Source organism: Heterodontus francisci, chromosome 1 (assembly GCF_036365525.1).
Source record: "Heterodontus francisci isolate sHetFra1 chromosome 1, sHetFra1.hap1, whole genome shotgun sequence".
NCBI lineage: Eukaryota > Metazoa > Chordata > Chondrichthyes > Heterodontiformes > Heterodontidae > Heterodontus > Heterodontus francisci.
In genome coordinates, this window is record NC_090371.1 from 200997314 (window position 1) to 201010468 (window position 13155).

At 47.2% G+C, this 13155-nt stretch overlaps 1 protein-coding gene across 1 annotated transcript in view; it reads right to left on the reverse strand.

Moving 5' to 3' along the window:
* Nucleotides 1-13155, reverse strand: part of afap1 (actin filament associated protein 1) — a 331909-nt gene that overhangs the window by 83868 nt on the left and 234886 nt on the right. The window contains exon 8 of the mRNA XM_068040149.1: nucleotides 5883-5970. Within this exon, the coding sequence (XP_067896250.1) occupies nucleotides 5883-5970 (88 nt within the window). The remainder of the gene's footprint in view (nucleotides 1-5882; nucleotides 5971-13155) is intronic.

Genomic DNA, 13155 nt, shown 5'->3' on the forward strand with positions numbered 1-13155 from the left:
CATCATAGGACAAATATGAATATTCCGATGACTTTATCCTCTTAGGGCCGCTCTGACTTCATGCTGACAACTCCAAAGGGCCCTGGAACATGCAGAAACTGTAACATAACCCAATGAATTAGATCTTCCTCCCTAGGAATGAATGTTAAGACCTTGGTGAGGATGCAAAGGAGACTTACCAGAATGGTCACAGCGATGAGGTACCAGTTAAGTGGAGAGAGTAGAGAAACTGGGATTATTCTTCCTACAGCAGAGAACGTCAAGGGAGATTTCATGGAAGTGTTCAAAGGCAAAAAAGAGTTTTGATAGAGTAAATAAGGAGAACTTGTTTCCCGGCAGGAAGGTCAGGAACCAGAGGACACAGATTTAAGATATTTAGCAGAAGCACCAGCGACGGGCGAAGCAGGGGAGCGGAGATTTTTTTATTTTACACAGTCAGTTATGATGTTCTGGAATGCACTGCCTGAAAGGGTGGTGGAAGCAGATTCGATAATAACTTTGAAAGAGAATTGGATATAGAGTTGAAAAGGCAAAAAATACAGGGCTGTAGGGAAACAGCAGAGTAGTAGGGCTAATTGGAAAGCTTAGAAAATCCAGCATATGCATAATGGGCTGAATTGCCTCCTTCTGTGCTGTTAAATTCCAAGAGTTAGGAAGCATAATTGATACTTTTTACCAACAGCTTTGGCAAACCATTTCTGAATTTGGAAATATTGACCTGAATCTTGTAACCTTTGTCCCCAATGAATAAATGTGCCAAACCATGGAGCATGGCAATGTCTGGATGTTGTTCTGCCAGAAAGAATTCAGGTGGCCACTCCCTACACCCATTTCATTGGAAAAATATACAGTGCTAGTGATAACTTCCTTTTTAATAATACTTCCATAAAAATATAAACCTTGGTGGATTTAGTCAGATGTTTTAATCTATAGTACAAACAAAAAACAACTACAAATATTAGAAATTTGAAAGAGAATCAGTAAAATGCTAGGAATACAGGGCAAGGCAGTTAGCATTGTTACGACCGAGGCAAATTGAGTGCACTCTCTTTTCAAGTTCCAATTCTCCACAGGTCACAACATATACTTAAATGTTTACCCGGTTACCAATGCTTTCTTTCTTTGGCCTCCTTATCTCGAGAGACAATGGGTAAGCACCTGGAGGTGGTCAGTGGTGTGTGGAGCAGCGCCTGGAGTGGCTATAAAGGCCAATTCTAGAGTGACAGACTCTTCCACAGGTGCTGCAGAAAAATTTGATTGTCGGGGCTGTTACACAGTTGGCTCTCCCCTTGCGGCTCTGTCTTTTTTCCTGCCAACTGCTAAGTCTCCTCGACTCGCCACACTTTAGCCCCGCCTTTATGGCTCTCCGCCAGCTCTGGCGAACGCTGGCAACTGACTCCCACGACTTGTGAACAATGTCACAGGATTTCATGTCGCGTTTGCAGACGTCTTTAAAGCGGAGACATGGATGGCCAGTGGGTCTGATACCAGTGGCGAGCTCGCTGTACAATGTGTCTTTGGGGATCCTGCCATCTTCCATGCGGCTCACATGGCCAAGCCATCTCAAGCGCCGCTGACTCAGTAGTGTGTATAAGCTGGGGATGTTGGCTGCCTCGAGGACTTCTGTGTTGGAGATACGGTCCTGCCACCTGATGCCAAGTATTCTCCGGAGGCAGCGAAGATGGAATGAATTGAGACGACGCTCTTGGCTGACATACGTTGTCCAGGCCTCGCTGCCATAGAGCAAGGTACTGAGGACACAGGCTTGATACACTCGGACTTTTGTGTTCCATGTCAGTGCGCCATTTTCCCACACTCTCTTGGCCAGTCTGGACATAGCAGTGGAAGCCTTTCCCATGCGCTTGTTGATTTCTGCATCTAGAGAAAGGTTACTGGTGATAGTTGAGCCTAGGTAGGTGAACTCTTGAACCACTTCCAGAGCGTGGTCGCCAATATTGATGGATGGAGCATTTCTGACATCCTGCCCCATGATGTTCGTTTTCTTGAGGCTGATGGTTAGGCCAAATTCATTGCAGGCAGCCGCAAACCTGTCGATGAGACTCTGCAGACACTCTTCAGTGTGAGATGTTAAAGCAGCATCGTCAGCAAAGAGGAGTTCCCTGATGAGGACTTTCCATACTTTGGACTTCGCTCTGAGACGGGCAAGGTTGAACAACCTGCCCCCTGATCTTGTGTGGAGGAAAATTCCTTCTTCCGAGGATTTGAACGCATGTGAAAGCAGTAGGGAGAAGAAAATCCCAAAAAGTGTGGGTGCGAGAACACAGCCCTGTTTCACGCCACTCAGGATAGGAAAGGGGTCTGATGAGGAGCCACAATGTTGAATTGTGCCTTTCATATTGTCATGGAATGAGGTGATGATACTTAGTAGCTTTGGTGGACATCCAACCTTTTCTAGTAGTCTGAAGAGACCACGTCTGCTGACGAGGTCAAAGGCTTTGGTGAGATCAATGAAAGCAATGTAGAGGGGCATCTGTTGTTCGCGGCATTTCTCCTGTATCTGACGAAGGGAGAACAGCATGTCAACGGTCGATCTCTCTGCACGAAAGCCACACTGTGCCTCAGGGTAGACACGCTCGGCCAGCTTCTGGAGCCTGTTTAGAGCGACTCGAGCAAAGACTTTTCCCACTATGCTGAGCAGGGAGATTCCACGGTAGTTGTTGCAGTCACCTCGGTCACCTTTGTTTTTATAGAGGGTGATGATATTGGCATCGCGCATGTCCTGAGGTGCTGCTCCCTCGTCCCAGCACAGGCAAAGCAGTTCATGTAGTGCTGAGAGTATAGCAGGCTTGGCACTCTTGATTATTTCAGGGGTAATGCTGTCCTTCCCAGGGGCTTTTCTGCTGGCTAGAGAATCAATGGCATCACTGAGTTCCGATTTGGTTGGCTGTATGTCCAGCTCATCCATGACTGGTAGAGGCTGGGCTGCATTGAGGGCAGTCTCAGTGACAGCATTCTCCCTGGAGTACAGTTCCAGGTAGTGCTCAACCCAGCGGTCCATTTGTTTGCGTTGGTCAGTGATTATGTCCCCTGATTTAGATTTGAGGGGGGCGATCTTCTTGATGGTTGGCCCAAGAGCTCTCTTAATGCCATCATACATTCCTCTGATGTTTCCGGTGTCTGAGGCCAGCTGAATATGACTGCATAGGTGTTGCCAGTAGTCGTTTGTGCAGCGCCTGGCTGTTCTTTGTGCAGTGCTTCTGGCTGCGTTAAGTGCTGCGGATGTTAACTCGCTGGGGACTTTCTTGTAGTTCAACAGTGCAATGCGCTTAGCGGCTATGACAGGTTCCAGCTCTTCATTATGAGGTTGAAACCAGTCTGCATTTCTCCTCGCACTTTTGCCATAGGTGGTCAAAGCTGACTCATAGATGGCGTCTCTGATGTGGGCCCACTTGGTCTCAGCATCCCCTGTGGGAGTGTTTTGAAGGGCTGACACAAGTGAATTTAGAAACCTTTGTAACAGCTGTGGGTGAGAAATTCTGCTCGTGTTGATGCGCGGGTGGCCCTTCTGCTTGGAATGATGCAACTTCTTTGGTCTGAGTCTAACCTTGCTGCACACCAGGGAGTGGTCGGTGTCACAGTCCGCACTGTGGAAGCTGCGTGTGATTTGAACACTGTTTAAGGTGGCTCGCCTTGTGACAATGAGGTCTAGCTGGTGCCAATACAGCCAATCATATACCCTCTTTTTATATCCCAGAATAAAATACACCAACCAGGTTTCTTTAATAAGCAACAAAACTATCAGTTTATTATAAAACAAGACTTAACCGGTAACGAAGCAAAGCATTAACACACAGATTGAAATATGAAAGTTCCCTTTTAAAGTCCCCCCCCCCACTCATGCACACACTGGGATAAAAATACAGAAGTTCTCTCTGCAGAGTTCAGTTACAAAAAAAAAGATAAAAAAGACTACTTTGGCCAAATACTTGCTAATTCTTGACGAAAAAAAAAGATATGGAAAGAAGTCAGTTGTCCCTTTTTTGGTCTGGCATCCGGGTATACAGAGTACAGAGATGGGTCACTGGGATCATTTCAGAAGCAGTCCGTTCTGAAGATGTTGAGAATTATTCTAGTAGACTTTCGTGGAGAAATGTGGCATCAGGGTTTTCCGCCAGCACACACTTGAATCGCAGGATTTTTTTCAACTTCTCAGGAGCTCTGCAGCACCAGGGGTTTTATCTCTCCCACACTGGATCTTGGCAGGATTCCTTCAAAGAGGTAGAGGAGGTGGTGAGCTGGGTGGCTTCTTTTTCCCTTGGCAGGAAAACACCAACAATTTTCAAACAGCTCACACCCCAACTGCTGAAAACAATGTCCAAACCCCAAACAGAGAGTCGACCTCCTGACCTTCAAAAACCTTGACATGTGGCTTTTCTGTAACCATTTTTCCCCAAGTCACCAAAGGTTTTGTTGTTTACTGAGCCCAAAGCACATGACTTCCATCACAGGTGGCTTTCAAACAACATCTCAAGTGTCCCTTTGGTGAACTTGGTAAAAAAAAACATCCATGGAATCTTTTCAGTGTTAACATAAGTCCTCAAAAAAAATTTACAAAATGGAAGGACTTTCATAACAGCATCTGTACAGGGAAAAGACAGGTTAAAAGTTTGGACAGAAGCTGCATTCAGAATTGAAAACTGTTAAGATACACAAGCACTTTAGGAACACACAGGAAAATAAAAAGGAAGGAGAAAACAAGTTATTTCAGTTACAGAGAGGAAGTTAATGGGGTTGAACAAACCTGATTAGAAAAAAAAGCATCAAATTAATTACAGAAAAGACAATATCAGTGAGGCAATGGAACAATTTTAAAAAGCACCAAAGGGCATAGAATAACTCTAATGGTGAAATGCATAATTGCAGGTCATTCAGGCCTTCTGCAAGGTCCAAATATTTATATTTAGTGTTGGGAAATTTAATTGGCAGCATAACTGTGGGTAGAAGCCTTCGTCCTGCAATGTTTCTCAACTTCCCCATCATCCAACATTTCCCTCTGATTCTCCCCTTCATCCTGCAGGAAACAAATACTATTATACCCCAACATGGACACCTGCGGCATAAGGGGATAAGCATCAGGGTGAGAATCCTCAGAACCTGTGCCTCACACAGTTAGAAAATGCATTAAAAATACAACTTGCCTCCTCAACTCATAGACATGACCCTCCCCAATTATTAGCGAGCAAAGTGATACAAGGCATTCACACGTCACTTTCGCAGCATTACCATGCAATCAGAATTTTGCTGCAAGGATACCAACATTACGCATAATGTCAGCAGAAAACTGTGTTGTATGTGACTGAAAAAAAGGCTTGGCATAACAGCTCTCCAGACACTTTTCATCAGCTTAACACCCTGTAAAAATGGCACAGCCTGTCAAGCAGACAGTTGACTGGAGAATATCGGTGTCATCATGTTTACACCTGTAAAACGAGGCAACTGATATGAGAGTGATTGTCTCCCCTGCTCTGGCTGGGACTATTGATGGCAGCTATTTATCATAATTATTAAACAACCTGCCTTGTGAGAGGTCTTTAACATCAGTCAGTGAATAAGTATTTTAACCAATACAAACACAGCGACAGGCCTTCCTGAAATTAAAGGAGATATTTTAATCTTGTTACAATACTGCTAAGCAATAAACTTCCCACAAGGAAATATTAAAAAGTGTTTTGTGATTTGAAATAGGATAGATATCTGACTGGTCACAGCATGAATACTTGTGATATTCAGCAGTGTGGTTTTATGCAATATGAAGGCGAAGAAAAAATAAAATTCTACTTTGTAAAGAGATGGGAAAAAGTAAATGGTAGCCTAACAGAGAATTGACAGCGTTTTAAATATGATTATGTACATGGACTTACCATGGTCTTTACCATCTGTTGTTCCAACATGGGTACCATTCTCCAAATGTCCTTCACCATCTGAATTTGGCCTCTCTGAAGATAATTTCTGCAAGAGCAAACCAGAAATAATCAATCTCCTACAGCTGTTGCGCAACAAACTCTCAAATGATTTCCTCCAAATAAAACCTGTGAGAACGATTTCCTTTGGTGGCTATGCACAGCAAAATTGCAAACAAGCATGGTAAGACTTCTCCTGTTTGGTATTTCTAGCAAAATCCCCGTGGATTCTGGCAAGAGTTCAAAGAACACATTGGAAAATGGCAAAGGCACAGTTGCGTTGGGCCGCACAGCTTTCCATGATTTGTCAGTTGACCCTGTAAGAGGCAGGAGCTCTGTCTGCCCCTTACAAGCCATTGAGATTAGGACGTGGCCCCAGGGACAGGTTTGAGGGTGGAATCTCCCTGCACTAGGAATTCCCCTTTGGTCCAGCAGAAGACTGAAGGCTGGTCATTGAGTGAGATGAGGTGTGGGGGCTCCAGGTGGATGATCGTGTGCCCAACAGGGAAGAGGGAAGAGGAGTGGGACAAGCAAATGGAGGGTCTGGACATTCAAAGAAAGATGAGGATGTATTTTTATGCATTTATTAGATTGCCCCCCTCTCATACAGAGGCCAAAGGGGAGAGGCTGAGAGGGGAGTAATTTCCTCTCTCCCCACTGGCAGATAGAAGCCGTATTTACTCGAGCATTGGGCAGGGACACCATGGAAGTGTCTGTGGTGCTGTGTTTGCCTGTGAACTTCTTGCAAATTAGATGCTGTCCCAGAAAGAAACACTGCCATCTCAGTTCCCTTCTCAAAAACAGTTTCTCCTCTTCCATACCATGATCCAGGCCTGGATTCCCAGGTGAGTCCACACCCACCACCGAAGCAGTAGGTATGTCTGCTTCAGCTCAGCTTACTGGTTGTCAATGCTCCACTAGCTGGAATCCAGGATAGGGACACGAGAACTCCTGGCTTGGAGTTCTATGTCCCTGGCCATACCCCATTTCACACCAGTGACCATATCTGGGGCAGGCAGAAGCTCTGCATCTCAAAAGAAAATGCCGAAGGGAAGGCCGGGGTCTGACATAGCCAAAGCCAGTCTAATGCAAACTTCTGCTCCACTCCTGCTGGAGTTAAAATGGGAGTGCACTGGAATGGCTGCAATTTATCGGCTTCTCGGTATGCATGACACAGCTTTCTGTTTATTTATATGCTAGCACAATTTGCACCAAGGGTAGCGTATGAATGATAAGAGTTTATTTGGTGACTATTAGGGGATATTACGATCTGACAGGCTGCTGAAGCCATGTGGTAATCTTTACAATTTTCTTTACTGTGCCTCTCTTTTAGGTGAAGGTGACACCACTTGATTACAGTTTAACAAGCATTGGCTTTCCTTTGATGGGAGCTATAGATATGTGTGATCTGGGACAGAGCCTGCCGACAAGCATTTGACAGTGAAGGCATCAACACCAGATCCAATTCCATCCTCAACAAACATCCATTCAGTTTCCAGCAGTGATCATTGGATAAGGATAAGGGTTAGGAACCCAACTGATCTTTTTCCCCATCCATAGTCCAGATACATGGAGGCAAATTAAGCATCCTTACAACTACACAGCTCAAATCAGCTAAGTCAGCGAAAGCCAGGGATATTTTTACTGGATCTTCCTTTATGATTTAGGAGCATTCCATGCAGTACATTTATCTATGAAGCCATCAGGAGAATTCCCCAATGATGTTGTTGAATCAGCAGCTTTCTCTTCAAGTTGGTATGACAGTGCCCCCTTCTGATAAGCCAGCTGAAATCAGGAACTGAACTCAGCAGGCTGAATTTAATTAATCGGTCGCGGGTCACACTGGTGGATCCAGAAGTTGCCGCCATCGCCGCTTGTCATGTGTGCGGTGAGCCCACTGCAATCATGTGGCGAGTGGCCAATTAACATAATGGATGCGTGGGGCCCTTCCAATTACACAATGGGGGTGGGCTCTTCACTGTTGAAACTGCTATTGGTGTGGCTCGTGGACCCCCACCTCCCCACATCCCCCAAAGAAGGAAGCTGCAGGATGGCAGAGGCAAGACACTGGGTGGCCCCACGGTTTAGTGATGCCTCCCTGGAAATTCTCCTCCAGGCTGCAAGGGAAAGGCAGGAGGTCCTCTGCCCCAGATGGCAGGAAGAGGTCCTCCTGCGTAACCAAGCAAGCCTGGACGGAGATTGCAGAGGAGGTCAACAGCTGTGGGGTCACCCCCCCCAAACATGGATGTATTTTGAGAAGAGTGTCAATGACCTCCTTTGTTCTGCCCAGGTGAGTACTCCAAATCTCTCTCCTCTTTGGGGCTTGCATGTGTCTCACCACAAAGGGGCTGGCAAAAGGATTTAGGCATCACCACAGCCTGCCAGATGCATGGCTGCATCTCAGCCATAGGCCATTATCTTACAAAGCTCATCCCCATTAACTCCCGAGAACAAAAGTAGGGTTGAGCCATATATGAAACCCCAGCAGGGGACGAGGGTCTGCCACCAGTAGAACTGTTCTCTTGCTCTTTCTTCGAAGTCTTACTATTTTTGTCTTTCCACATGCAGGTCAAGCGAACCCATAACATGAGGAAGACCTCAAGGACTGGCAGAAGAATTCCAGACATACAGCTTCTTTCAACAGCGGAGGAGGAGTTGGCACTGGAGTTAGTGGGGACCCAGGGCAGCTGCTCGATAGCAAATGGTGAGACTGGAGTCTCTGCACAAGAGAGTGAAGATTTTCTTCAATCGACATCCAACATACTTCTGCAGATCCACATCACGTATGGTTGGCATGATGAGATCTGCACAGCCTAATCCACATGTTTGTGTTCTCTCATGCAGGCTGGCATCGCAAGAGACTCCAGCATAAGGGGAACAGCATTCAACCTCTGAGGAGGAGCAGAAGTCAGAGGATGCACCATCACATGACTCTCCTGCACTTTCCACCGGTGCAGATACTTCCACCTCGATGGAATAACTCACGTTTATAAAATCAGAGTCACATGCTGATGCGAGCACTGCACACACGCCCGAGCAGCTGGCTGAGGCTGAGACAGCCGAGGCCTCTGACAGTCGGAGGACTGTGGGTGGCCAGGCCCATGCTGAGCTCCAGGCCAATGACCAGCCTCTGTTGTTGATAGCACGGGGCATGTTGGAGTTGCAGAGAGAGGTAAGGCAACGTCTGGCAGAGATGCCAGAGGCAATGCGCATCCATGAGTGGATAATGGAGGAGTCCATCCATGCCATGAGTGCTGCTACGTCTCAGGTGTGTGAGCGTTTGGGTTCCTCCATCGAGAGGTTGGCAATCGTCATGGAGAGCCAGATCCCACAGATGTGCACAGACCTGCATACCATTGCCTCCACCAAGAGCTCCAAGCAGCAGTGGCAAGGCGAGAGAAGGAAGGGGCACCTGGAGTCTTTTCGAAGCCCTCGTCCTTCGCTGGTGAGCAGGGAGGTTCAAGTGAGCCTTGAAAGGGAGGAGGAGAGGCTGACCTCCATAGCTGGGGGCTCCCCTCAGGGCGCTCAGTGTGTGGCCAGTGGCTCTTCAGCCCCTCCACCAGTAGCTGCGACACCTGAGGGGAGTCCTGCACCAGTGCAGGCAACCCTCAGTCAGTTGGGGGTTCTCCAGGCCTCAGGCAGCCAGAGAACGGCCGCCAAAGTCATCACAGGCCTAGGGGCAGGCTGATCAGCAGCCTACCTCCAGCCCAGCAGCTGGTGCTGGGGTCACACCTCATAGAAACACTCGAAAATGCATAAAGAAAACCAACTGGACACACCTGGAGGTTCACGGGTGTCTGACATTTGCCATTTGTTTTGTGTTATAAAGTTTTTTTGTTATTGAAGCTAACATTCATTGTGGAAAATGCTTATTCTTTCGTGCCTTAATTTTGAGATGCTGATTTCACCGTTCCCCCTTAACGGGCTACCAGTGTGGGCACAGTCCTCCTTTGGCAAGTGTCTCAGATATGCCAGAAAGTGTGGTTAAGCTGGGCGCTAAGAAGGAGAATAGAAAGGAGGCGACGGACTGAACGCATTGAGGTGAGTCTTTATTGAGTTCACTCTGAGAGGCCATCATGACGGCTGGAAGATTGTCTCTTGCCTTCCTGGCCGTTGCTCAATGTGCCTGGCCTCCAGTGCAAGGGGTTCAACATCCAGTCCTGCCTGCTCATCTCCCTCCTCTATGTTGGTTGAGAACTGGTGATCAATCAGGTCATCTTCATGAAAGGCCTCCCCACTTCGCAAGGCTAGACTGTGCACAGCAGACCATCACGATATGAGAGATCCTCGCTGGGGCATACCGCAGGGCTCCACCGGATCGACTGAGGCACCGGGATCTCTTCTTCAGCAGCCCAATGGATTGCTCGATGGTCGTTCAGGTGGATCTGTGGCAGGTGTTGTAACTCTCCTCCACTACATTGCGAGGCTTCCTCACAGGTGTCAGAAGCCATGTCTTCAATGGGTAGCCCTGGTCATCGGGAATCCATCCCTGAAGGCGAGCGGGGGACCTGAAAAGCTGTGGCATCTGGGACTGTCGAAGTATGTAGGTGTCGTGGTTGCTTCCCAGGAAGCAACACACATCTGCAGGAAACACATTTGGTGGTCGCAAACTATAACTAGTGGAGTGTCACAGGGATCAGTGCTGGGGTCTCAACTACTTACAATCTATATTAATGACTTGGATGAAGGGACTGACTGTTGTGTAGCCAAATTTGGTGACAATACGAAGGTAGGTAGGAAAGCAAGTTGTGAGCAGGATACAAAGAGGGATATATATAGGAAAGTGAGTGCACAAAAATTTGGCAGATGGAGTATAATGTGGGAAAATGTGAGGTTGTCCACTTGGGCAGGAAGAATAGAAAAGCAGAATATTATTTAAATGGAGAGAGACTGTAGAATGTTGTGGTACAGAGGGACCTGGGTGTTCTTGTACATGAATCACAAAAAGTTAGCATGCAGGTACAGCAAGTAATTAGGAAGGCAAATGGAAAGTTGGCCTTTATTGCAAAGGAGGATGCAGTATAAAAGTAGGGAAGTCTTGCTACAACTGGGCAGAGCATTGGTGAGACCGCACCGAGCATACTGTGTACAGTTTTGGTCTCCTTACTTATGCAGTGTCAGAGGAGTTCAGAGAAGGTTCACAAGGCTGATTCCTGGGATGAAGGTGCTGTCTAATGAGGAGAGGTTTAGCCTGTACTCATTGGAGTTTAGAAGATTGAGAAGTGATCTTATTGAAACATATAAGATTCTGAAGGGACTTGACAGATCAGATGCTTAGAGAATATTTCCCCTCTTGGGGGAATCTATAACTAGGGGGCATGGTTTAAAGTTAAGGGGTCTCCCTTTTAAGATAGAGATGAGGAGAAATTTCTCTCAGAGGGTCGTTAGTGTTTGGAATTCTCTTCCACGGAGAGCAGTGGAGGCTGGGTCACTGAGTATATTCAAGGTTCAGTTAGACAGATTTTTTTATTGACAAGGGAGTCAAGGGTTATGGCGGGAGAGGGCAGAGAGGAAAGTGGGGTTAAGGCCACAATCAGATCAGCCATGATCTTATTGAATAGCGGAACAGGCTCGAAAGGCCAAATGGCCTACTCCTGCTGCTATTTTTTATGTTCTTATGTCTGATGGAATAAAAAGCCTTCCTGTTGATGAAGGAGGCTGGCTTGTCTATTGGAGCCTTGATGGCCACATACATGCAATCTATCACACCTTGCACCCGGGGAATTCCAATGATGGTCCCGAATCCAATGTCACTCTGGGTCTGACTGTCAGGGTCGGTCCGACAGCACACATAGTTGCTGGGCCCCTTGAACAGGGCATTAGTCACCTCCTTGATGCAGTGATGTGCTGCGGCCTGGGAGACCCCACACACGTGTCCAGTGGATCCTTGAAACGATCTAGACGTGTAAAAGTGCCACGGTGATCTTCAAGGCAACGGGCATTGATGACCCCCAAAGCCCATAGGTCGCAACTTGTTCTGCAGCATGGCGTATGTTGCTCGTGGCCTCCCTGGAGCGCCATAGTCTTTGCTGACAATGGTGCTCGGACATTGAGGTAACTGATCCGAGTCTGGTACATTCTCGGGTGCAAGTGGGCCCTTCTTGGCACGGCCAGCTGCTGCTGATCCCGTCGTGGAGCTGCATGGCAGGTGCAGCTGTTCCCGGCCTCCGACAGAGGTGCTGCATCACACCACGGGGATCATGAAAGATAGAGTGCATGAGACCTATGCCAGGTGATCAGTGGGCCTACAGAGCGCTATCCTTGAACAGATGAAGTTCCCTTCACATCTTTGCTACTTCTTTTCGCTTCTTTGTTAATGGCCCTCAGTGCACACCCTTGCTGACAGTATGGCCACCCATCCAGATCACGCAGCAGTTTGGCCACCCGTGCAGAACACACAGTAGGCAACAATGGCCCCCGCTCCTCCCCTTCCCCTATGCAGTTCTGTTCATGGTTGTCTTCATGTCGCGGCACTGAGGCCTCGCTTCAGTGCCGCCAGCTTTCAACAGCCAGGAACCCAAAGGCACCGGCGGGCTGCCCATCTTCCACTTAACGTCAAGCTCCCCCAATGAATTGCTTTCAATTGCATGCAAATGTATTATAACTATCTGTTCAGCAACTTAAATTGCACTCCCATTGTGTCGGGGCAGTGTCACTACCTTGGAGCTTTCCCACCACTGACTAAATCTGGAACTGACGTCACAACATTAGATTTCCAGGCAGACACAGACACTATTCCCCAGCCCCCACACCTCAATTCCCACTCAATCCTCACTAAATGCAGCCCAGCATGTGGGGAATCACAAGTACTGTTCACACTATCCATCGGAGATATGCATGAGGCACAGTGTGTTCTTTTTAATATACCCCTGTCAAGGACAAAACAAAGTCTACAAGTTAAAAGGAGTTACGAAACCATAAACAAAAGGCAGGAAAAGCCTCCCCATCCATCAAGCCTCCCTGATCTAGACATGGCGCAAATAAAGACAGACCATTGACCCACCCTACTAATCATGCAAGCTCCTGAGAGAGACAGAAAAAGAGGATAAATTCAAAGGTCAGTTTAGGAAAACACCGTAAAGTTCCTCTCTTACTCCCTTAGGCAAAATTCCAGGAGACCACTGTAACTGATAAATCTTCTAATTCCAGTAAACCCGCAACATATCCTTAATAATTAAATGTGCCCTCTTCTTTCAGGAACTTGTCCAGCTCCCTTCTGACAAGCATTCATATT